Raw genomic sequence first — 25513 nt, 5'->3', positions numbered from 1 at the left:
GCTTACCATTTGATGCAAACCAAGCCACTGTTTCTGCTCACTGCCTGGGTCAGTCACCAATCTCAACCTAACCTTGCTCACGAGGCTGCTGTGAGGATTTAAATAAATAAATAAAAAGCTAGGGGGAATCACACACAACACCTTGTGCTCCTGCGGTAAAGGCAGGATACAAATGTTAACACAGGAGACTCTACATTAGAGGGAAATTAGAAACACACACAAAGCAACAAAATTATGTGCCCACCTACTTCCACGCTTTGAGTGTTACATTCCACTCATTCATAATATTTTACTGCAAAATAAATATTATTTTCTGATCCAGAGTTTGTACTTTGCTGTAACATGAAAATCCACAATAATTATCACAATTATAACACTGCAAGCTGTTCCTTAACTAGTATACAGGCACAACTGGCTCTAACAGGTGGTTCCTAAAATACCCACTTCACTCCATCTCAATTTTCATCTCAAGTATTCCAAGTGTTCAAGGGCAAGAAAGCCAAAAGGCAGAAGCAGAGATCTTCATCAACCTATTAGCAAGCAAGTGTGCTTTGGAGGGACTGTAGTCACCATTCCAAAATTAGGGGGCAGAAAGAAAATTCATCTACTCTACTAAAATTTTTATAGAGTTGACCGTCTGCAAAGCTAGTCAGGTGTAGAAACTATGTCCTTCTATGGAAAGTTGTCCCTCTTCCTCTAGGACAGAGATGCCACTTCTAGGGCAGATGCCAGTGTGGTGTAGTGGTTGAGAGCAGTAGTCTCGTAATCTGGTGAACCAGATTCGCGTCTCCACTCCTCCACATGCAGCTGCTGGGTGACCTTGGGCCAGTCACACTTCTTTGAAGTCTCTCAGCCCCACTCACCTCACAGAGTGTTTGTTGTGGGGGAGGAAGGGGAAGGAGAATGTTAGCCACTTTGAGACTCCTGCAGGTAGTGATAAAGCGGGATATCAAATCCAAACTACTACTACTACTACTACTACTACTACTACTTCTTCTTCTTCTTCTTCTTCTTCTTCTTCTTCTTCTTCTTCTTCTTCTTCTTCTTCTTCTTTGCCATTAGTCAGCAAGAGGGTGTTAGTAACCAGTCATCTCTTCTTCTTCTTCTTCTTCTTCTTCTTCTTCTTCTTCTTCTTCTTCTTTGCCATTAGTCAGCAAGAGGGTGTTAGTAACCAGTCATCTCTTGCAGCTGAGGCACAAGTAGAATTATAGCAGATTATGTAGGTCCTAGTATAGCAATAATAGAAACGCCACCAACAAAAAAATCCACCAATAGCTGCCCAAGTTGCAACAGTGAACCTTGGTAGCAGAACGGGGAGTTAGATTTGGAGCAGGGACCACTACAGTCATCTACACCTCTGTGAGGTGGCTCCATGGCACAGTTTCAAGGCTCTATAGGTTTCCCATTCAAATGCTGTTGGTAAAAGAGGCAGAAGCAGCTCTTTGTGAGACATAATAGTGGAACCGTCTACACATAACATGCCAAAACGTAACTTCAGCTACTCGAACCATAGAAAAAATAACCTTCCTGCTAACACACTGGACACACCAGTAAAACATCAGCAATTATTCAGAGGCATGTTTACCACCAAACCAGAAGTCCCCAATCACCAACCACACCAGTTGCATATTTTGCCCTTCCAAGGCACTGATGGCAGTGTAAGGTAAAGATATAGGGACCCCTGACCATTAGGTCCAGTCGTGGCCGACTCTGGGGTTGCGGCGCTCATCTCGCTTTATTGGCCGAGGGAGCTGGCGTACAGCTTCCGGGTCATGTGGCCAGCATGACTAAGCTGCTTCTGGCGAACCAGAGCAGCACATGGAAACGCCATTTACCTTTCTGCCGGAGTGGTACCTATTTATCTACTTGCACTCTGACGTGCTTTTGAACTGCTAGGTTGGCAGGAGCAGGGACTGAGCAACGGGCGCTCACCCTGTTGCGGGGATTCGAACCGCCAACCTTCTGATCGGCAAGTCCTAGGCTCTGTGGTTTAACCCACAGCGCCACCCGCGTCCCGATGGCAGTGTAGAACATCCTAATACAGCCATGAATACTAATATGTTTTCTGCTACAGTACACCAAGAGAAAAATGCCATGTATATAATTGTAGCATTTTTCATCGCTTCTTATACTTTTGTACAGTGGTACCTCAGGTTACATACGCTTCAGGTTACATATGCTTCAGGTTACAGACTTCGCTAACCCAGAAATAGTGCTTCAGGTTAAGAACTTTCCTTCAGAATGAGAACAGAAATCGTCCTCTGGCAGTGCGGCAGCAGCAGGAGGCCCCATTAGCTAAAGTGGTGCTTCAGGTTAAGAACAGTTTCAGGTTAAGAACGGACCTCCGGAACGAATTAAGCACAACTCCAGAGTCTGTCAAGACTGGCCCGTACGGGCAGGGGTACCTTTACCTTTACCTTTACCTTTACCTGAGGTACCACTGTATAATAATTTGTATTTGTAGCAAATATATACAATTCTAGTATTATAAAGCAAGCTATCTTTATTGAACAAGCTACTTATTATCTAACAAGCTACTTATAGTTTTCAAACATTAAAAATAATTTTGAATTAAAAACATTATTTAAAGCTTATAAAATACAACTTTGGAAATATAACTTTGAATTGCAATTAATATTGCCAAAGAAACTTCATACAGATCAAAAGGCACAACCTCGTTCCTTTTTTCTAAAATATGGTTTTGCTGAGTTTGTGGGTCCTGACAACACTGCATCTGAACACAATATAATTCTGCTTCAAGTATTCCATTAACAACTACAGGCCTATAACATGGGTGTCTGTCTGAATCAACTCCTGTGCCATTTTATAGTCTGTCATTTGGCTTTTGAGAGCTCTCAAGAGACAGTTAAAAGCACCATTAAGTGACAATATTATGTTGCAGTACAAAATCTTGCCATATTGCCTACTCTTTAGTTACACAAATAAATCATTGAAAATAATTTGTCTACCTTTGTCTCAATATGCACAAACTGAAATATTTAAAACTTTTTTTTAAAAAAGATATAGATTATTTCTTTTTGTATATACCCTAAATCCTTAAAACATCAATAAAAGAAGTACATAAAACATTATTAATGGGATATATATATAAAGCCATAGCTTAAAGTTTTTAATAAGTAATAGCCATTTCTACCACTAACCCTTGTTGGAATAAAGTGAATCATGCTCTGTATTACGATAAAAATCTATATTTGTTTTGGAAGTCAGCAGGATAGAGTGATTAAACCATTCTTCCTCAACCTCGTGTCCTCCAGATGTTTAGGACTACAGCTGCCATCAGCTCCAGCAAGTATGGCCAATGATCAAGGGTGAAAGCAGTTGCAGTGTATATCAATTCTGTAACCTAAACCGGGGCAGAAAACTGGCAGCACAGGACAGATTCAGTGTGTGTAAAACCTTCCCGACTGGCCTGCCAGTCTACTTGTCGGATTGCTTGCTTTCTGTGCTGCACTGAGAAAAAGAGACGGTCCTCTTTCTTACCACACAGCACTCTCTCCCTTCCTCTACCTCTTAATAAGTGGGGATGGCACTGAGTCCATATATTTTGTCACAGAATCACAGAATTGTAGAGCTGGAAGGACCACAAGGATCATTTAGTCAACTCCCTTGCAATGCTGGAATCTTTTTGCCCAACGTGACACTCGAACCTGTGACCCTACATGGGTAGTATTCAACTAAGTTTTACTTACAGTAGTAAAATAAACCCACAGAAATCAATGAACATGACTGGGTCCATTAATTTCAATGGGTCTACTCTAAGTAAACCTTAGCTGAATACTACCCATTGTATTTAGTACATTATGATACATTTGATTATAGAAACCAGCAATTATAATATAGTATGACAATATGGTATGAAGAATAAAAATGATGTTCCTTTTAAAACTCAAGTTTTGTTTTCTAGAAGCACCAACATCATAAGCTTTGGCATACCATTCTAGTGTGGAGCTTGTCATACAAGCCAAACTAAATTGAAGGAGAATAGGGCCAAATGAAACCAGAGACTCTTAGTACAGATACTGCAGGATCTTAGATTTTGTAAGTTTTGTTCTATGTTCAGAAAGAAAGCAATCTAAATGTTTCTCTGCTGTTCTTCATAATCCTTCTATTTAAAAAAACACACACCCTAAAACAGCTTGTATCCTTATTACTTAAATAGTGCACCTGGGGTACCTATATCTATCTATATATATATATATATCTGTCTGTCTATTTGTCTATCTACACACACGAAAAAAAATATAATGTTTCTCAGCCATATTTAACACCAAATTAACAGTACTTATGCCACATCATTTTTAGCTTTTTCATGCCAATGAAAGGCATCAAAGCAGCTGTCACCAGCAGCTTCTGTCCTTATTGATAACTTAAGAGTCCTTGGCTGTGCCTTATGAAGTTTAATTTCCCTAAGCGGTCAATTAGATCTTACTAATATCCTCATTGATGGTTTGATGCTCAAGGATAGCATGTAAACTTTTACTTCAGCCCTTTATTATTTTATTACATTCAAGATGACAAACTTTCTCTTACTTGCTTTGAGTCTTCCGAACTACAGCCAATTGTTCTTAAAAGAAATCTATGTGCTATAACCTTCCATACAATTACCAACTCTAAAACAAATCTTTTCTATAAAACACTGACAATTAATACATCTAGAAACATTCTGCTAGGTCCTAATTATTTGTTTTAAATAAAACAAAAAGTACAGCAGAATATTTCAAATGCATATGCAAGTCCCTATGGCAAAAATTAATGAGAAACATTTGCCTCTCCAAAGCAGAGAAGTTGCAGGTCCCTCTTGAAAAGTGTGTTTGTTTGTTAAATTTATACACAGTACCACCCTTCATCCGAGGATCACAGGGTGGTTTACAAGTATAAAAACACAAAAATGCTTAACCTAATAACAAACAAAACAATAATCCACCCCAATACCACATGCATATATAACTCTTCAAGAAAGGTATGTATTGTGAGAACAAGATGCTAGACAAGACAGGCAATTGGCCTGATCCAGTCTGTGGGTTTGAATAGACTATGTTAAAGGGGCAGAGGCACTGCTGAATCTCCCTTTCTGACATCACTGTGGAATGATGCTCTAGATCAGTGCTTCAATATGGAAAAGGTTTGGGAACCACTGCTCTAGAAGGGCCTCCAGCCACCATGTCACATGTACACAGTAGACCATGTACAATCTTTGGGTTTCAAATGTGTTGAAACTTTGCAATTTCTCATTTGGTTACTACCACATCCCAAAGTGTGCCCAAATCCATTTAATACAGAACTGTATCAAACATTTCCTTTAGGTAATGAAACCTCTTACAGCATAAATTGTTTTTACCTGAACACTGATTTTTTAAAAAATAAAAAGAAGCTATGTAGATACGTAAATTGTATTAAAAGATGCTAGCGCAAGTACTGAATTTAAATATCAACCATATAGCAGGTTTAAGAAATCCTGGTAGCATATCATGGGGAAATTATTGCACCTTGCAGCTGTGATCTCAGGTGTAAGAAGGTCATTTTGATTTTCTTCCAATCAGTTAAAAAATAATTTGAAATTTAGATGTGCATTTTAAAATAACCCATTTGGCTTTTTAGGTCATGTCAGAAAGAAAGAGCTGGAAGCTTCATCCCATGTATTTTAGTTTTAACAGCTATAGTTCAAGCTTAAATAATACTTGTCTATATGCCTTCAAAAGGCATGAATGTTTTTTTTTTTAAGTAGTGACAAGTACATCCTATTTTTTCAGTAGAATAAAATTTATGAGCTTTAAAAGGCTTTGTGGTTTTTAAAATATGAAATAAAAAGTTGGAATAATTTGGCATTTATTCTAGGTTTCCACTGATTTCAGAGAATATTTGTTAATCCAAAGCAACTAAAACGTGTAGTCTTTGAAAGACTGTATATTCACCATCATTAGCTTGGTGCATGCTGTTTTCCATGTACCATTACTATTGTTTCTATGGTGGTGCTCTTTCTAAAAGCAGGGTCGTTGCAGATGTTGCTTTCTTAAAAAGGGACCATGCCTACTGGAAACATTTGCTACTATAGCGGCATCTGGTCTGTAAGCTACTTCAAGCATATATGGAGAGGGAATAAGGGATAAAATGAGTAGGATCATTACATAATATCAACAGCTAAAACTACTACTGCTTTATGGAAAAGACATAACCTTTCTTAATTCAATGTGCACGGTTTTGGATGTCTCCACCATCAGTCGTCCAATTCATACAATCACCAAAACCAGCCTTTACACAGACAACAATTATAAAATTATCAGCAACTACAACCTGCTAAGATTTTTGGGTGATAGGGAACATTCTAAGATTTGGGTTTTCTACTCTATAATTCCCACCTATAGCCTGGTTCAGACACATACAATGGGGCAGTTCAGACATAATGTCAACACATGATTTGGCATTACGTAAGTAAGTCTTGAGCTCATTCACTTCCTCCTCCTCTCACATGATCCTGTTATCTCCCTGACTTCCATTACATCCAACCTGAGCAAACTATGGTTTGCCCAAACCATAAACTTGTCATAATTGCACTCAAACTGACCAAAAATATTCCATGCCTCAACTGTATGTGCATAGCTTTTCCCCCTCAACAAAAGTAACATAAGTAGTCTCTATATGGCTGTGTCATGTGTTACATTGTGATGTGCATACATTTCCATCTGTGTCCATACTTTCTCACCATACCTCAAGAAAGAGCTATTCAGAAAAACACCGACATTTTTATTGAGTCTTCTCAAGCTAAAGTCTTGACAACTTGTGGGTGGTAATAAATTTGTTTCTCTGTTTAGGTGATAAAGAAACTAACAACATCAAAGAACACAATTGGCAACACTCTTCATCCATAGACTACTTTAAAAAGATGCTGTAGGTCAATATACCATAATGGATTCTCCTGATAAAAGTTGCAAATTATATGCTCCTATGTAAAAATGATAATGTAAAAGGATAATGAAGTGTTTGTTTGTTTGTTTGTTTCTCTCTCTCTCTTTGCAAAGTAGTACAATAATCAAAACAACTAGTATTACATATGTAGGGTTGTTATGAGTAGGTTCCTTGCTTAAACTGTTTATACACATTTCTATGTAAGATGTAGGAAATTAGTAGAAATTGGCAACTGCCAAATAACAGCTTCTTGCAATGATCAAATAACAAATAACAGCTTCTTGCAATTGGTACATGAGAACTGTATTCTCAAACGACATAGAAAAAGACTGGGTAGCTAATAAGACTGACTACACTTTGGAATTGTATTAAAGTAGTTCTTCACCACATGAAAGTGGGTTTTCAGAAATAACTACATACCATTAAGAAGCAAGGGTCACATTATATCAAAAGCAAGAATTCCTTCCCTATTTGTGGGACAGAAGATTTCTTTTCAACACCTCTGGGCAATTAGCTAGCCACCGCAAACCAAATGCAATCACACAACGAATACTTCTAACTGGTAGTGCTACCAAAGCTATCTATTATGTCACTGCAGAACTCATCAATGAAGAAAGTTTTAAACCTAAGGATTTTGACCATCTAAGCTCCAAATCAGTCTACATATGATTCGACTTCTTATTCTTTCAAAAGAGAACTCTCATTTGAATTCTTTCCAATATGTCAACATCGTTCTTGAACTGTGGTGCCAAAGAACGGAAACCCAAGCGCAACTAAAGTCTCTCTGATCTAAATGGCAGCAAACAGCTGGGAGAAGCTAGCCAGGGGGCACCTGCTCAACAAGCTAGAGGGGAGCCCCAGTTGACTAAGCATCTCAGCCCCAGTGACAAACAAGGTAACAAACAAATAAAAGCAGTCAAGCAAGATGCTGAAGATGTCAACCCAATTTACTGTGAAAAAGGCAGTAAAGTCATTAGGAAAGGGGCCAATGTCATAAGTGTGGTATCTCCTTAGCCCATATGTGCCCACTCAACCGCTTCAATGTGTAGAACAGGTACTGTTTGTTACAGGTGCCATATAATACTCATTCCAATCCACAGTTGCAAGAAATCGATCTTTTAGTGTGGTGGCACTCACACTTGGGAACTCCCTGTTTACTGACATCAGGCAGGCACCTTCACTGCACTCTTTGATGCACCTGCTTCAAACATATTTGTATAGGCAAGCCTATCCAGACATATAGAAGTTGACAAATTTTAATCACTTTTGCTGTTAGTTAGTTATTTACACACACAGAGAGACAGAGAGAGAGAGAGAGAGAGAGTTTTATTGATAATGTCAATATTTCTTGTAAACTGGTTAAGAAGTTTTATTACAATCAAGTTGTATATAAATTTTATTAAATAAAAGAAAGTAATAATCCACAGCGAGGCCATACTTGGAATACAGTTGCCTTAACTCACGAAGGATACTGTAGACCTGGAAAAGGTTACGGAAAGGGCAACCAAAATGATGAAAGAGTTGGAGTAACTATGGTGAAAAGTTACAACATTTGGAGTTTTTAGTTTAGAAAAACAGCAAATAACTGGGGGTGGGAGAGACGGTAGAAGTGTAGATTATACATGTTACAGAAAAAGTGTATAGGAAGAAGTATTTCTCTCTCTCTCTCTCATGATAGTAGAAGACAGGAACAGAGCAGAATGTTGGAAAGTTTGGGAAAGATAAAAGTACATACTTCTTCACACTTCTAGCCATAATGGCTATGCCTACCTCCACTATTGGAGGCAGTTTGCCTTTTTAGGAATCACAAGAGGGGAGAATACTGTTGCTCCCCATGAACATTTGGTTAGCCATCTTGAGAACAGGGTGCCGAATTAGACAGGCCTTTGACCTGATCCAGAAGGCTCTTCCTATGTTCTTATCTGATGCTTATAGTGATACTTATTTACCTACATACACTAGTACTGAATGTTACATTTGATGTTCATATCTGGAAAACTGTTAAATGTAAGCTCTAATTCCATAGGAGAACACATTAATCCAAGTAGTATGAGGAAACATGAAAGATTTATAATACATATATATTGTTGGCAATAATGACTTTGCATCCAGAAACATAATTACCTTCAAATTTCAGCAGTTGGTGGAAATTGCAGTATTTTATTGCATACATTACAAATTTCATCCATGTTTACCCTGAGTTTTAAACTTAAGTTTATTATAAGACATACAATTAAAAAATAGTGTATTATACCATAATTAGAGCACAAAACTGCTGAAAATACAGAATATGACGGCACTCTTTGTTTTACTCTAATGAATGCCTTGAGAATTCAAGAATTAAATTATGCAACACATATGCATGACATATGAAACAAATTCTACAATTAATAGAAATAAATAACACCACCAGGAATACCTTGATTCTGTATGCATGTGCAAACTGTATAGAATTATAATGCTACCATCCAGAACACATAATAGCCTAATAAGAACTGCCGTATCCTAATCTTCACACGGCAATAATTTCAAACTGATATTATTATTCTCATTTCCTTGAATAATATCCATACTCCAGGGTCATTTTCCTTCTCATATTCAATATTGTGCATGCTTGTATCAAGATTCCTTTCTTCATATCCTGTCACAGTATCAATCACTGCCTCCTGTCCACTCAATCCACTTTTGATTTATCAGCCGCCGTCTTTCTGGACTCCATAACTCGACCCAAACCATTTTAACAAGACATTGACAAATAGCACTCAGTATCGCATCAACCTGTTCCACTTAGTAAACTAAGAAACACTAACTGTGACATCTCTGCATAAGTATTCTATTCTATTCCCCAGACTGATGTATATTAATGAGGAGATGGTATTTGAAATGCTTCTTCCACATCAGCATCTAATATGATCAAATTAGGAAATGGGATGATTTATTAAATTTTGTAGAGCTGAAATATTTCTTTATATCACTATATCTGTGGTTTCAGAAAGTGAGCTGTTGCTTTCAATTTTTCTGCTGAGGATGTGCCCGCATTTCACAGATGAATTATTGTCTTTAAAAAGATTGCAAGAAGACGAAATGTTATTAAGCAAATGCTCAGTAAAACAAACTAAATCAGTTTTAAAATTCCTAATTTAATGTAAATCTTGGTTGTTTTGCTGAAATTCAGTTTGTGATCTTATTAAGTCTTATTTGCATTGTACTGTTTGGCTGTAGGACAATTTTGAATCTATAGCATAACTAGGGAGCCTCAATTCTTGACCTGAGGTACAACTAAAATAAAATAAATAAATGTAATATGTAACATCTGTCTTTTGGGTGAAGAAAATCTATGTTACTTGATATGTAAGGTGTGGGGTTTTTTTAACAAATGAGGTTTTTTTTTTATTAATTAAGAATTGCATTTCAGACTGATTCAAGTGTCCAACACTTTGCACAGTTAAGTCTTTAATCATTTAAGGCTCTAATTTCTATTAGAAAAATACTAAAACCTGGAAGCAGCACTCAATACAAATATATTATATTGCAAGTATCATGATTTTTATGCTAGGCTCAAAATTCTCAGTTCAAAATATCTGACTAGGTGCTATATAAAGCCTTGATATTCTTCTGTTTTCAGTAGTTCTGAGACTCCCTTTTCTCACAGACCCACCAAAGCCCAAACTTGAGTCACTTTCAGAAGAACACTTTCAGAAGAAAATAAAACTTTCAGTTTTATTTTAAATGTCTTTCAGTGGTCTGGGTTAAACTTTAAACTAAGACTGAGTTTTAGAGAATGCTCTTTAGATATTTAAAAATAAAATAGACAAACCTTATTAATGGAACATACTATATATAAAATATTTTGTATCTCCCCTCAGAGATGATTTCTTAATGAACTCCAAAAGTGCTTTCTATCTATGGACTGACACTCTGAAAACTTATGTAGTGTAGAGCTCAATGTACATCTACTTAAAGGGGCAACACATAAAACTAGCTAAGCTGTACTGTTTATCAATGGAACTAACTAGCCACACATATAGCCAGAATATAAGAATGGGAAGACAATTTACCAGTTACCTATGTAATAAGGGCACAAAGTAATAAACATAGCAAGAAATGATCTGTCATTAGTATTCTCAACACAGTGAAGATATTTTAAGTCCACTTCCCAGTCTGCAATCTGGTCACAGAAGACCAGTACAGATCCTCAACTACAGATAGGGTTCTGTTCCACATCAACCCAAAAATTGCAGAAATTCATCACTTAACAACATTCATTTTGAAATGCTCTCATTTATTTACTGACTTATTCACCCAATTTATATCCCGCTTTTCAATCAGAACAGACATGCTTTGTGATTCAAACCATTTACAGATCATCACAAATCCACTTATAACCTCATGTGCAGAATTACTGCTTTCCAGTAGAAGAAATTGAGGAGTCATCAAAATCCAGTCACATATTTCAAAGATTAGCTTACAATGGTTTCCCAAGTCTTGCTCTTTTTGCTCGCATATGTGGAAGTTGCTTCCCTATGATAGCAGCAGCTGTGCTGCATGTGTCTATATTGCAACTACATGGGTATGGCCAATTATGTGGCTCTTTCTTAGCCAATCTGCCCCACATACATACCACTGTCATGGTAGATAACACTAGGGAAAAAAGTTGTGTGTATGAGTGAAAAAGTCTCCAGTTGCAACCTTGCTCACAGGTTGTTTTATTCATTCTCAGTCCATTGCCCCACAAGAGCATAAATCTCCAGTCTTCAAGACTGTATGTATGTACTCTTCCTTGATTTTCCATTTCCTTCAGAAAATAAATGTGCTATTTTACTGCCAACAAGGAAATATTTTAAAATATTAGGCTGACAAAAAATTAGTCTCAGTGTGCTGAGCATGCTGACAGTCAGTGGCTCTTTCCATCAGGGATAACACATTTGCATCCATCAACTTTCTTGGGCTAAAACAAAATAAACTATTTTCTTCATGTGAAATATAGCTCTAACCTTCTAGTATAATCACCAAAATAAAATGTTTTAAAATGTTTGTTTGTTTTTTTTAATTAGGGTATTTATATACCACCTAATGAAACTACCAAAGTTTCTAAGCAGTTATTTACAAACGCTTGTATATACATTTAGTCACACACATTTCTCATGCTTCTTACTTAAAATACTAAACCATCAGCAGCCATAATAGCTATAGACAGAAGCTATGATTTCTGCAGAACGGCTGGATTTTTTTGTGATTCCATTTATAGATCCATTAAGAGATAACGTTTCAAATGCTGATTCTGATTTCCTACATTCCAGTCCACATACAGAGGACTTATTGTCAGTAACACCTTGTGTGGGTCACCTCCTTCATGCTGAAAGCACAACTGCAGCTCCATACAGTTCTGTCTGACACACACTCACAAATTCAAATATCTGTATTTAAATTGAGAACTACAAAGTACTACTAAGCAGTTGGTTTAGCACATCTGCTAGTAACATTAGCGTGACTACCCTGCCAAACAAGTATTTCTTATTGTGTTGGCTACTATGGCAGTGAATATACCACACACCCTATTAGCCACTTGTAATACTGAACTGCTTTTAGTTTAAACTCCAGGGTAGGAAGGTCAAGCTAATTCAACCTTTTGCATTGACGCTACATAACTCTCTAAAGTTAATATAACTATCACTGTAGACAACAAGGTAAGAGAATACAGAGAAAAGTATACATTATCTGGTCAATCTTATTCTCCGAGGGCAAAATGGTCATACCTTCTTGTTCTGCTCTTTGATCTTGATCTCTGAGACCGATATAATTTTCCTCGGTCTCTTGAACGGCTCCGGCTCCGTTTTCTCTTGGATCCATATGAAGAGCTGCTGCTAGATCGATGCCTGTGCCTAAAACAGTAACAGATATTGCCAGAAAGTCCATCAGTGGAGCATAATAAAGTTCACATTTTGCACTTGCACTGCCACTGATCTAGCCTTTCTGCATATATACAGTGAAAACAAAAACTAAAAAGAAATATACATATACATGGATACAAACCTGCTCAGTCTTTAAGATCATCTTCCTAAGCCCTTCTCCAGATGCCCCCAGCTTCAAAGGCAATATGGCTGTCAACTGAGAATAAGGCCTTCTCAGTGGCACCATACTGGATATGGAACTTTCACCCCGGATATGTTTGTTTGGTGCCTATTTTGTTAAGTTTTAGGCACTGGCTGAAAATAGTTTTCTTTGCCTGTGCTTTAACAGACTACAATGGGCTCTCACTGTCGTATAGAATTTTAATACTCTTCATTTATTGCTTAATTCAATTCAATTTGGGATATATATCGTCCTATAAATTAAAGAAAATAAATCATAAATAAATATTCATAAGATTTTACTCCAACGCAAGTCTAGGAAATAGTTCTATATATAGCAAAGAGGGGTGCAATTACACAGTTCCTGGTATAAAAGTAGGAAATAAAGATGCACTATAAAGGTTTCTGAATACAATTTCAATCTATGTAATATTAAAACATATTTAGTACTTTTCCTATTTTTGTACGTAATAACTTACTAAGTAAGAAATGTTACTGCAGTGCTTATGTTTTATTATGTCATTGGCACTGTGATGCTACAAATGCCCATGATTTTCAGATTCCATATCCATTTTTGCAGAAAATGTCCTAAACACAGCAAGTTGAAGATCATCACAGCTTTTGGCAAAACAAAAAGTGAAGACTACACAATAAGGCTGGTTCGCAACAGTGAAAAGTAAACATGTACTCTTGTAAATCCTCCCAACTCAAAATTTTAGATCATCCCATGTATATTTATTGAGATTATACAGCATTACACCAGCTTCAGTTGATTTCACAAAGTATTTTCCCCACTAGTACCTATACTACTTAGAGAGGTACTTCCTTTGGGAAATAGGAAGTAAATTTAAGTTATCATCAGTTCATAGCATGCATCTCTGTCCTCCCAGGAGATTTATTCTATATAAAGAGGTGCTTCCCACTGAAAGACGATCCCCCTATTTAAAGGTACCCCTATTTAAAGGTACCCTTCTGGCATTCTAACCAAATACTTTTGAATGCATGTCCCCCGCATAAAAAAGGCATAAAAGCACACCTGAGGTTACAGCAAAGGTTAGCCTGTTTAAATCGCTCCACAAACCCTCTCCTTCCCTATTCTGCTGAGAAAGTTGGAAATGGCCTGATTGGAAGAAGTGCTGGTCATTGTAGCCAAGTAAATGAGGTTGAGTCCAGACAAGCCAAAGCAGAGCAGAGCAATAGGCAGCTCAGTGGACTCTTCTGGGTAAAATATCAAGGACCAGGGTCCCCTGAAGTCTTAAGGTAGCTGGCAAAGCATTTCGTTCCAGTGGTTCTGGTCCCGTGGGAGAGCTATACAGTCATACCTCGGGTTAAAGTAGCTTCGGGACAAGTATTTTCGGGTTGTGCGCTGCAGCGATGGTCAAAATGATGCCACGCGCATGCGTGGAAGCGGCGAGTCACGACCCGCGCAGACGCGGGTTGCATTCGCTTCAGGATGTGAACGGGGCTCCTGAACAGACCCGTTCGCATCCAGAGGTACCACTGTATGTTGGGCAGGTCTGTTGCCCCGAGCTTTCCAAACTGTGTGTTGCGGCACGCTAGTGTGTTGGCTGCAGTATGCAGATGTGTCACGCAAATGTTCCCCACGCTCCTCCCAGGGCTGGAAAGGGGTTAGTTTAACCTCTGGTTTGCTAGTAAAACTGAATTATTGTATTGTGAAATGATGCAAGTCTAAAAAGTGTGTCACCAACATGAAAAGTTGGGAAAGCTCTGTTGTAGCTGATTCTGAGTTTGTACGTTCCTGCACAGCTGTGGAGCAGGAGAAGCTAGTGGAAAGTCACTACGATGATGGGAGAGACATGTTTTCAGGCAAGGTCAGTTTATATGGGGGTGCTGAGGTTTCCCACCAAGTGGGGCTACTTTTGAGTCCTCCAATCCTGAGTCTCCTTCTTTTGCCTTTTGTTTCTCGGTGGATACTCAATGCAGTATTCAGTGAAGTAGTGCCATTACTACAAGGACTTTCAGCTGAGCAACAGCTCTCTCCAATCACCCACTCACTTCCACCCCCGAAGAAGAGAAAATAGGTTCAAGAAGGAAAAAGGAAATTCCCAGGCCACTTAATATGATTTATCTCTATAGGCATAACTGCCATAAATATTCCGTAAGTCCTAAAAGCTTACAGGCCCTGGATAGGTTGGGGGTGGGGAGGAACTTACTTATTTACTTAATTTAAAAAACGGAATACTCCTGCAAACCTACAGAATTTTCTGAGTATGTGGAAACCACTATCTTATTTGGAGTGGCCCTGTTTTGCTTCCAAATTGGCAGAGGCTCAATCACCCAATTTCATTACAGTGGTACCTTGGGTTAAGAACTTAATTCATTCTGGAGGTCCGTTCTTAACCTGAAACCGTTCTTAACCTGAAGCACCACTTTAGCTAATGGGGCCTCCCGCTGCCGCCACGCCACCAGAGCACAATTTCTGTTCTCATCCAAAACGAAGTTCTTAACCCAAGGTACTATTTCTGGGTTATCGGAGTCTATAACCTGAAGCGTCTGTAACCTGAAGCATCTGTAACCCGAGGTACCACTGTATTTAAAAGAATGATATTCAAACAATTAGCTAATTGTATATCATCTGACTGGAAGCTTGGTTAATCAACATGGAAGCTGGAGTTAGATTCTGCAAGACATACTTTGCAAACGATATGTCTTATGGCAGGGTGTTCTAAAATGTTCTCAATGGCTTACTCTGTTTAAAGACATATTTATCTTTATCTGTGAAGAACTGGAATTTATTTACTAAATGAAAAGGGAACAGTTGCTTTTATCAATCACCACAATTTAATTCTTCAAAGATCAAGCAGAATCCAGCATAACCTTGAGATTTTATATTATCTTAACAGCCAGGGGTGCATCCTACACTGAGGTCAAGACAGAGGTGCTAGCCAAATCCTCAAAGCAAATACTTAGATCTTTCTGGATTCAAATAAGCCAGCTGGTTCTCATCCAGCCTCCAGGGTTTCTTCAAGCTTGGTGTTATCTGTCAGATAGTCATATCTGCAGTGTAAGAGAGATATTCATAAAGCTGCGTGTCATCTGCATAATGTTGGCATTGCATTTGATATTATCCCACTATGTCCCTTTAGGGGATACATGTCAATATTAAAAACAGGACCAGGAAAAACAAATGTGAAGGCATTTTACCTATCAGAACTTTTCTGAAGAAAATATTTAACTATCACCTTTGATTAACTATAAAGAAATTAACCAGATTTATTCAATTTTATTCTACCATAAGATCCAGATATAGTTACAACATTACGTTGTCATCTAAAATTCTGAACAGGCAATTTTATCTTCTATAAAATAATGTCTGATATCCTTGTCTGGTCATTTCTCCTTGATTTACTTTGCCAACATAGGTGAAAAATGTACTGTCTGAAAACTGGGAGGCAATAGACTGTGTTGGGAAAACCTACAATATTTTACATGGGAGAGAATCTCTAAATTATATTTTAAAAAATATCACCCATCTAGTGCCCATGCATAGCTTACAACAATTTAAAGTCACAATACAAGAAAACTATATTTAAATAACAATGATATAGCAATAAAAAGACATGAAATACATTAAATATTCATTTACAAGCTACAATGGCAGAATCACAGGTATAAATGACCTGTGAAATTGCTCAGTAGGTAGAGCATAAGGCTCTTAATCTCAGGATTCTGGGTTCTAGCCTGCATTGCAGGCAGTTGATGACCCTTGTGGTCCTTTCCAATTCTATGATTCTATGAATCCATTCTATGAGTTCTTACTTAGCAGACAAGCTTGTCAGAATAAAAATGTATTTCTTTACCAGCTGATGAAAGACAATCAGAGAGGAGGCCAGCCATGCTTCATGAACAAAGGAAATACTGGTGGAGCCACTAAAGAAACCCCGTCTCTCATTCTCATCAACTATTATTATTATTTATTATTTATTTAATTTCTATACCACCCTATACCCGAAGGTCACAACCCTACATGGAACACAGAAAAGGGCCTCTCCTTAATTTTAGGAAGTGGACAGAATGACATGGAAGGAGGCAATTCCTCAGCTATCCTGGGCCTAAGACCTGAAGTACCGTAAATTGGCAGTGAGCACAGATGTTGCACAATAGTACCATGGATGCGTGTCCACATCCTTGCTGCTGCTTTCTGGACCCACTGCAGCTAGCTTCCCAAAGACTCTTCACAGGGTGGACCCATGCATAGCACATTGCCCAATCACAATGTAACAAGCTGGATGTAAAGCTGTATCCAGGAATATTCAACTGCAAATGTGATTTTTCAATGGGACTACACCCGCATCCAAAACTCATTTAATCCCTACTACAGATTCTGTCTTCCACGTCTGTCTTGTCTACATTGTGCCACAATTTGTCAGCCCTCATTCAGCCCATGACCTCCTCTAGGCACCCAGTCAGAACCACAGAAGCTTTCTCAAGTACTAGACAAAATAGTGAAAAGGAGCCACTGTCATCCAATAACAATGCACTCCAAACCCTCAGGCACCAGGCTGAGTTAAGGGTAGCATAGCAGAACAAAACTGCTTTACCCAGCTCATGGAAGACATCAATGGCCAGTACAGTGGTACCTCGGGTTACGTACTCTTCAGGTTACATACACTTCAGGTTACAGACTCTGCTAACCCAGAAATAGTACCTCGGGTTAAGAACTTTGCTTCAGGATGAGAACAGAAATCGTGCTCGGGCGGCGCGGCGGCAGCAGGAGGCCCCATTGGCTAAAGTGGTGCTTCAGGTTAAGAACAGTTTTAAGTTAAGAACGGACCTCCGGAACGAATTAAGTTCTTAACCCGAGGTACCACTGTAGTCTGATCCTCACACTCATCTCAGAGCTATTTGTGGGTCTAACAGTCAATACAAATTACGGAAAGGCTTTCATTTCATTTCTTTTTTTCAAAAAGGAACCTACCTTGTAGGCTTTCTTAATAATAATTACTATTATTTAAATGCCGCCACTTGCCGGGGTTGCCCGGAGAGCCACGTTTTAGAATGTTTCCCCCAAAAAAGATTGCCCAGGATTTGTAATTCAATGTTGCTACAATAACTGCTTTTGTTTTGATGTTTTTGATCTGTTTTATATTTGTTTTATTGTTCTCTTTTGTAGGCTATCTTGGAAACCTGGATTAATAAAATTATGCTGTTAAAAAATTAATTTTAAATCAGCTGGTGTTGGTCCACTGTGCTTCATTAAGTCCAGGGTCAACACAGCCGTCTACCAGCAGATTTTGGAGCACTTCATGCTTCCTTCCGTAAACAAGCTTTATGGGGATGCTGACTTCATTTTCCAGCAGGTCTTTGGCACCTGCCCACACTGCCAAAAGTACCAAAACCTGGTTCAATGGCCATGGGATTATTGTGCTTGATTGGCCAGCAAACTCGCCTGACCTGAACCCCATAAAGAATCTATGGGGCATTGCCAAGAGACATGAGACCGAGCAATACAGAAGAGCTGAAGGTTGCTATTGAAGCTTCCTGGTCTTCCATAACACCTCAGCAGTGCCACAGGCTGATAGCATCCATGCCACACCGAACTGAGGCAGTAATTGATGCAAAAGGGGCCCAAACCAAGTACTGAGTACATATGCATGCTTCTACTTCTCAGAGGTCCAATACTGCTCTATTTGCAATCCATGTTTTGCTGATTTCATTTAATATTCTAATTTTCTGAGATTGTTAATTTGGGGTTTTCATCAGCTGTACGCCATGATCACCACAATTATAACAAATAAAGGCTTGACATATCTTGCTTTGCATGTCATGAGTGTATCTCATATATTAGTTTCACCTTTTAAGTTGAATTACTGAAATAAATGAACTTTTCCACAATATTCTAATTTTCCGAGTTTCACCTATAGGTGTCTATATGTTGCCTCCTTGATCAGAAACAGCATGTCTCCAAATACCGTTTCTTGGGCCACGGCAAACATGCCTTGTACTCAACATGCCATAGGCATCCAGTTAGCCATGGCTGAGAACAGAATGCTGAACTAGGCCTTTGACAAATCCAACAAGACTCTTCTTATGTTCTTATAATCCAGGTGTTAGAAATTTTCTAACATGTTAGTAGTATTCTGGTAAAATTAGATCCTAGAGTTATATTATTGAATATTTAGACAAGCAAGCTTCTCTTTCATTCCATCTACTGATTTTGGATTTGTTAAAAATGCCACACACACCCCAAAATTGCTAGATATTGGAACAAGTTTTTGTTCATCTAGCAAAGAACGCTTTATCAACATTCTTGAAACTGCCAAGTTGAATGGACAGATTATGTGCAAAGGGAAAAAAGGGATACGTCCATCAATTCTATTTTCTGAGAAATAGACACTACTGTCTACTGGAAAACACATAATAATTTTCTACTTTTGGACTGAGAAACTTTCTTGTAAATATTTGTTTCTTTTCAACTAAAATATAAAAAGAAACATCAAAAACCGTCAGAGTGACTGTTAATGATATTACTTTCAGCAAGAAGTAAGCTTTCTTTCATTGCCATTATATTTTTACTGAAATTTCAGTAATGCAGAAGTTTTATTTTTTACCAGTAATATGGTAGTTCCTCAATACCAAACTTAGAAAGTGATTACTATTACACAGATAAGGAAAGGAATCACCCTAGATTAACAAGCAGGTAGATGCTGTTTATATGTCCAGAAATTTATACTAACCAGAGAGCAATCAATAAGGGGACTGAATTCCTGATCCTCTCCTTCCACATAACCCAGTGGCATATCCAAATTCAACCACATACGCCTGTAATCCAGTTTCTTTGGACACAGCTGAAGCATCCTCCTATGCAAGCCAAATGCGGCAGAGCCAACCTGCATTACCCACTTTGCATTGAAAATCTGGTTGATTGTTAATGTTGCCCCCCAATATATGGAATGCAGCACTGCACCCATGCAATAATCCAAAATGACTTCAGTGCACACTGGATGATGTGCAAGAAGTAACCAGCAGCTCTACCTTCCTCTCCACTAGTGCCACAATCCAAAAGGTATTGCCAGTTGGAGCAGAGCACTCATACAGTAGCCCTGGATGAACACCAGAGAAGGGGGGTATTTTGTTTCTTTGTGCCTTTGCTGGATCTTTATGCCACAACCTACAGGCAACAACCGATTTACATGGGGTTACATTCCTGACCCCCACCCCACCCTGTGCATCAGCACAGTGCACATAAGCTCTCCCCGCCCACCCCATTCCACCCCCTTTTCGAGCCACTTGTGGGTTGTCGCTAAGCATGCATGCATGGTCGCATGTCAATTGGACAGACGTAAATTGGTCATTGCCTGTATATGCCATTATCTACAGCAGAATGTTGGATCAAGCTGCGAATTATGCCTGCTAAATATTTTAAGCAGCCTTTTCTACAAACACTTTCAAAACCCAATACAAATTAATTCATTTACCTCTTTTCATATGAATGTGAACGAAACTGGAGATCTCGAGACCGTGACCTTGACTTCCTTCCTGATTTTTTACGGCTGTAAGTTCTGCTATCAGAAGAACTGCTTGAAGATGACCTCCTACGGTGTTTCTTTTTTCTTTTGCTTCTGCTCTCTTCCTCAGTGTCTGATGAGCGGCGACCCATTTTAACAAGCTATTTTTTAAAAAAGACAAAAGAACTGTAAACATTAGATGAAATCTTAAACATTATCATACAAAGCCTGCTGTACCCTTACCAATCTCCATACACCAGTATTCAGTTTAGACCCAAATCCTAACTTAACATTATCTAATACAGTGGTACCTCTGGATGCGAACAGGATCCGTTCCGGAGTCCCATTCGCACCCTGAAGAGAACGCAACCCGCGTCTGCGGGTCACGATTCGCCACTTCTGCGCATGCGCGTGATGTCATTTAAAGCGTCTGCTCATGCGCAAGCGGCGAATCCCGGAAGTAATGCATTCCGTTACTTCCAGGTCACCTCGGAGTGCAACCCGAAAACGCTCAACCTGAAGCAACTTTAACCCGAGGTATGACTGTACCACTGCTAGGTAGTTGCTATTTACTTGGGCCTGCTCTCTTGTAACACCTTTTCCAAAGCTACAAACAACAATCCTGATCATATTTACTTTTATCACTGAAATTAAGAGAGCTTGCTTCCAAGTAACTGTCCTTAGGACTGAGAACTGGGAACTCCCAAGTATGTGAAGCAAATTTCATTTTTTCCTTGGGGAAGATGGGGAAAAGCTTTCACCCTAACAAATGGATGTTGTCTTGGAAGTCCTAATATGTTCAAGCACTTATTCCCAGGTACTTATGCATAGGATTCCAGCTTAAAGCTATTACCTCCATTAAGGTTTAGTGCCATTATGATGAACATAAACAAGGCAAGAAACTTGGCTTTACACTCAGTAAAAATTGAAGAATGGACCAAGGAGGACTAAAGAGGACATTTTTCTAAGGGTCTAACCTTCTGGAATGAAGGAAAGTGTTTGGAAGAAGAGAAACTAATACAGTATACAATACTAAAACAAGAATCGCCAACTTAGAAGATATATGTCACAAATAGCACAGGCAGCAGGAGCTAGCTTTATTCAACTTGTGAACCTATGTACATTTACCTGGAAGTAAATTATTATTACTATCATAAACATTACTAATAATAACAACAATAACCTACCCTTCAGCCTTAAGTCCAATGGCAGGTTATAACAACTTAAAATATAATGTTAGGAACAATTAAAAAACTTACAAAAGAATACAATCACAAAAAGGTGGATCTTAAAAATATAAATCTCAGATGCCAAAGGCCAAAGAGGTACATCTTCAGCATTCAGTGAAAACTACATACTGTAGCTGCTAGGTGCACCTCTGTGGGGAGAGAGTTCTACAACTTAGGGGCTGCCACAATGCTCTCTCCTTGAGCCACCACCACCAGGGTGGCAGAACCACCAAGAGCACTTTGAATTTGAACCATAAATGAACTGACAATCAGTGCAGCTCTTTTGAAACAGGGCTTATATGTGATCTAAATGAAACCCCATTGACCTCAACCAGAATCTCTTCCAAATAATCATGAATAAAACTACACCATCTAAGAGGAGCAGACCACAAGCCTGCTTAAGACATAAGAGTCAGGTCTTCATAGTTGCCTGCCACTCCCACACTATGATCCTGCCTAATCCACGGTTCATTAGGTGGAGGAGGGACTACATATTTATTGGTGCTGTCTCACATATTAGATTTCAAATACACTTGGCAGAATGTTGGACACCATCGCCTTAATACTACAGGCTGAAGAGTACAGAAAACACATCAACTCACGTTTCCTGCTGGAAACAGAACATCCTACAGTAGCGGTCAGCAACTGGAGGATCACGGTTAATTTTTCCTCAAATATACTGCCAAATTAGGGACAAAAAATAGAAGTGGCATCTGACAATAGCAAGCCACACGCGATTGGGAGGTGAAGCTGCAGCATCCTTCACCCCACCAAGTAATCCTCTTCCAATAAATTGACTTGCCACGCAGGAAACTGGTGCAACAAGGCAAGTGGGGGGGGGTGCGAGACATGACACAAGTGTAAAGAAAACCATGCGTGGTGTGATGAAAGCAGAGAGGGAGCCGTTCTCTCACGTCTCCCTCTGGTTGAGACCATCCACTGGAGCTGAATGTCAGAACAGGCCAAACAAAGAAGAGCTACTTCTTTCGCACAACACCTAAGTCATCCCCAAAGTTGTAGTGAGACCACCATCTTGGGAGGGCTTTGAAAGAGCACAGACTTTCATGCATGGAGGATGAGGCTATTAATAGCTACAGTAGGCTCCTGGATCCTACTCAGGGAGGCAGTATGTCTGAGTTGTGCATTTGGGAATCACAAGTGCAGAGGTTCGCACAGGCAACTTGGCTGTCCACTCTAAGAACAGGATGCTGGGCTAGATGGGCTTTTTTTCTGATCCAGCTGCATTCTTCTTCTGTTGCTCTCTTTCAACATGACAGAGTGCTGGGTGAGACACGGGGGCACCCACTTCAGGGTTTTGGGGGGGGGGCTTTTGGCACATAGATTGCCAGGGCCCTAAGACGTCTGCCCAGGGCAGGCGTCCTCAAACTCAGACCTCCAGATGTTTTGAGACTACAATTCCCATCATTCCTGACCACTGGTCCTGCTAGCTAGGGATCAAGGGAGTGATTGAGGCTGAATTCTGACAAGACAGAAGTACTGTTCTTGGGGGACATGGGGCGGGCTGGTGTGGGGGGCTCTCTGATCCTGAATGGGTAACTGTGCCCCTGAAGGACCAGGTGCACAGTCTGGGAGTCATTTTGGACTCGCAGCTGTCCATGGAGGCGCAGGTTAATTCTGTGCCCAGGGCAGTTGTTTACCAGCTCCATCTGGTATGCAGGCAGAGACACTAACTGCCCGCAGACTGTCTTGCCAAAATGGTGCATGCTCTAGTTATAAAGGTAAAGGTACCCCTGCCCGTACGGGCCAGTCTTGACAGACTCTGGGGTTGTGCGCCCATCTCACTTAAGAGGCCAGGGGCCAGCGCTGTCCGGAGACACTTCCGGGTCACGTGGCCAGCGTGACATCGCTGCTCTGGCCAGAGCCAGAGCCAGAGCCGCACACGGAAACGCCGTTTACCTTCCCGCTGGTAAGCGGTCCCTATTTATCTACTTGCACCCGGAGGTGCTTTCGAACTGCTAGGTTGGCAGGCGCTGGGACTGAGCAGCGGGAGCGCACCCCGCCGCAGGGATTCGAACCGCCGACCTTTCGATCGGCAAGCCCTAGGCGCTGAGGCTTTAACCCACAGCGCCACCTGCGTCCAATTATAGACTACTGCTCTAGTTATACTGCTCTAGTTATAGACTACTGCAATGTGCTCTACGTGGGGTTCCTTTGAAGGGGACTCGGAAACTGCAATTAATCCAGAATGCAGCGGCTAGACTGGTGACTGGGAGTGGCCGCTGAGACTATATAACACCGGTCCTGAAAGATCTTCATTGGCTCCCAGTACATTTCCCAGCACAATTCAAAGTGTTGGTGCTGACCTTTAAAGGCCTAAACGGCCTCGGTCCTGTATACCTGAAGGAATGTCTCCACCCTCAACATCCAGCCCAGACACCGAGGTCCAGAGCCGAGGGCCTTCTGGCGGTTCCCTCACTGCGAGAGGCCAAGTTACAGGGAACCAGGCAGAGGGCCTTCTCGGTAGTGGCGCCCTCCCTGTGGAACGCCCTCCCAGCAGATGTCAAGGCAATAAACAACTATTTTACTTTTAAAAGACAACCGTTTAGGGAAGTTTTTAAATGTCTGACGCTGTATTGTTTTTAATATTCGGTTGGAAGCCGCCCAGAGTGGCTGGGGAAACCCAGCCAGATGGGCGGGGTACAAATAATAAATTATTATTATTATATAATTATTATTATTATTGTAGGCCAAAAACATCTGGAGGACCGAGTTTGAGGAAGCAAGCCTGGCCCAGGGTCTTAGTCTTAAAAGCTGTTCGGGAGAGGCGTTTTCAGAGAGAGGCAATTCCGTCCCCGCCATACTTCTAATTCCGAGAGGCCGGAGGAAATGCGAGAGCCAAAGCCCACGGGAGCACAGTCGGAGGCAACGCCGCACTGGCGAGAGCGAGACCTCCCCTCGCTAAAGCCAGCAGGGGACGGGGAGCTGGGCGCTCCGCCTACGCCAGACATCCACGCACCGAGGCCTAAGGAAAGCTCGCGCCGCTTCCCGCGACAGAGACGGCAAGGCCGGCGAGGCTTGTCACGCAGGCGCCTGCGAACTAGGCCGCAGCGCTTCCCTCCGGCCAAACCCGCCCCGACACCCACCCCCCACTTGGACATTGCTTTCCTTTCGGTCCCCGAGGCCTAAGGCCCAACGGGGCCGACGCAACCATAGCAACCGGGGCCACCGGCGCGAGCCCATTTACCTCCGAAGCCGGCGCGCCCGCCGAAGGCCGCTGAGCTTCCGTAGTTTCAGCTTCGGCGCCTCCTTCCGCCGCTCAGGCCTGACTAGACGATCCCCGGAGCTCATCTCTTCACGCAGCCCAGCCGAAGAGCGCCGAATGCATCGATTAGAAAAGCCACTTTTTACCTCTTCCTCTCCATCCCACCCCCATCTAGTAGGCTAGCTAGCTAGCTCGCTATTCGGCGTTCTTCTTCCTCTTTCTTTGCTTTTCCTTATTTAAGCAACATTGCTGACCGCATAAACAAACCTAATTAATCGGTCCTCGTAAGGATATTTCCCCCCCTTTTTTAAAAATAAATAAATAATGACGATAATCCGGGTGCGAGTTGTCATTCATGCCCTTTCTTTATTCCATACCTTCTCCCTCCACCCCACACCCGCCTCCTCCCCAGGAAAGAAAGCAGCGTGGGGGGGGGGACCCGGAATAAATCACAGAATTCTGTCTGTATAAGGTGCGCTGTGATTAAAACTGCAGTGATTTATCTGCAAATTGCTTTAAAAAAAAAAAAAACACCCTGCAATTTTCCTTCCTTGGAAATGATGGGCTTTCTAAGGTTAGGTGCAAATTAGTTTCCCA

General features: G+C 40.4%; 1 protein-coding gene across 3 annotated transcripts in view; it reads right to left on the bottom strand.

Annotated features, from left to right (window-relative positions):
- Positions 1-25023, bottom strand: part of RSRC1 (arginine and serine rich coiled-coil 1) — a 177859-nt gene extending 152836 nt beyond the window's left edge. Inside the window, exons 1-3 of one of the 3 annotated variants that reach the window (XM_079978179.1) lie at positions 24899-25023; positions 20435-20625; positions 12681-12806 (exon numbers count right to left, since the gene is read on the bottom strand). In XM_079978179.1, the coding sequence (XP_079834305.1) occupies positions 12681-12806; positions 20435-20616 (308 nt within the window). In that variant the 5' untranslated portion in view covers positions 20617-20625; positions 24899-25023. Of the gene's footprint in view, positions 1-12680; positions 12807-20434; positions 20626-24670; positions 24823-24898 lie in introns of those variants that run through there. The other 2 variants (XM_079978180.1, XM_079978178.1) reach the window with 2 other exon arrangements.
- Between the last annotated feature and the right edge of the window lie 490 nt (positions 25024-25513).

The sequence above is a fragment of the Podarcis cretensis genome (genome assembly GCF_951804945.1).
Source record: "Podarcis cretensis genome assembly, chromosome: 5".
NCBI classification, from domain to species: Eukaryota; Metazoa; Chordata; class Lepidosauria; order Squamata; family Lacertidae; genus Podarcis; species Podarcis cretensis.
This window is presented reverse-complemented; position numbering and strand designations above follow the sequence as displayed.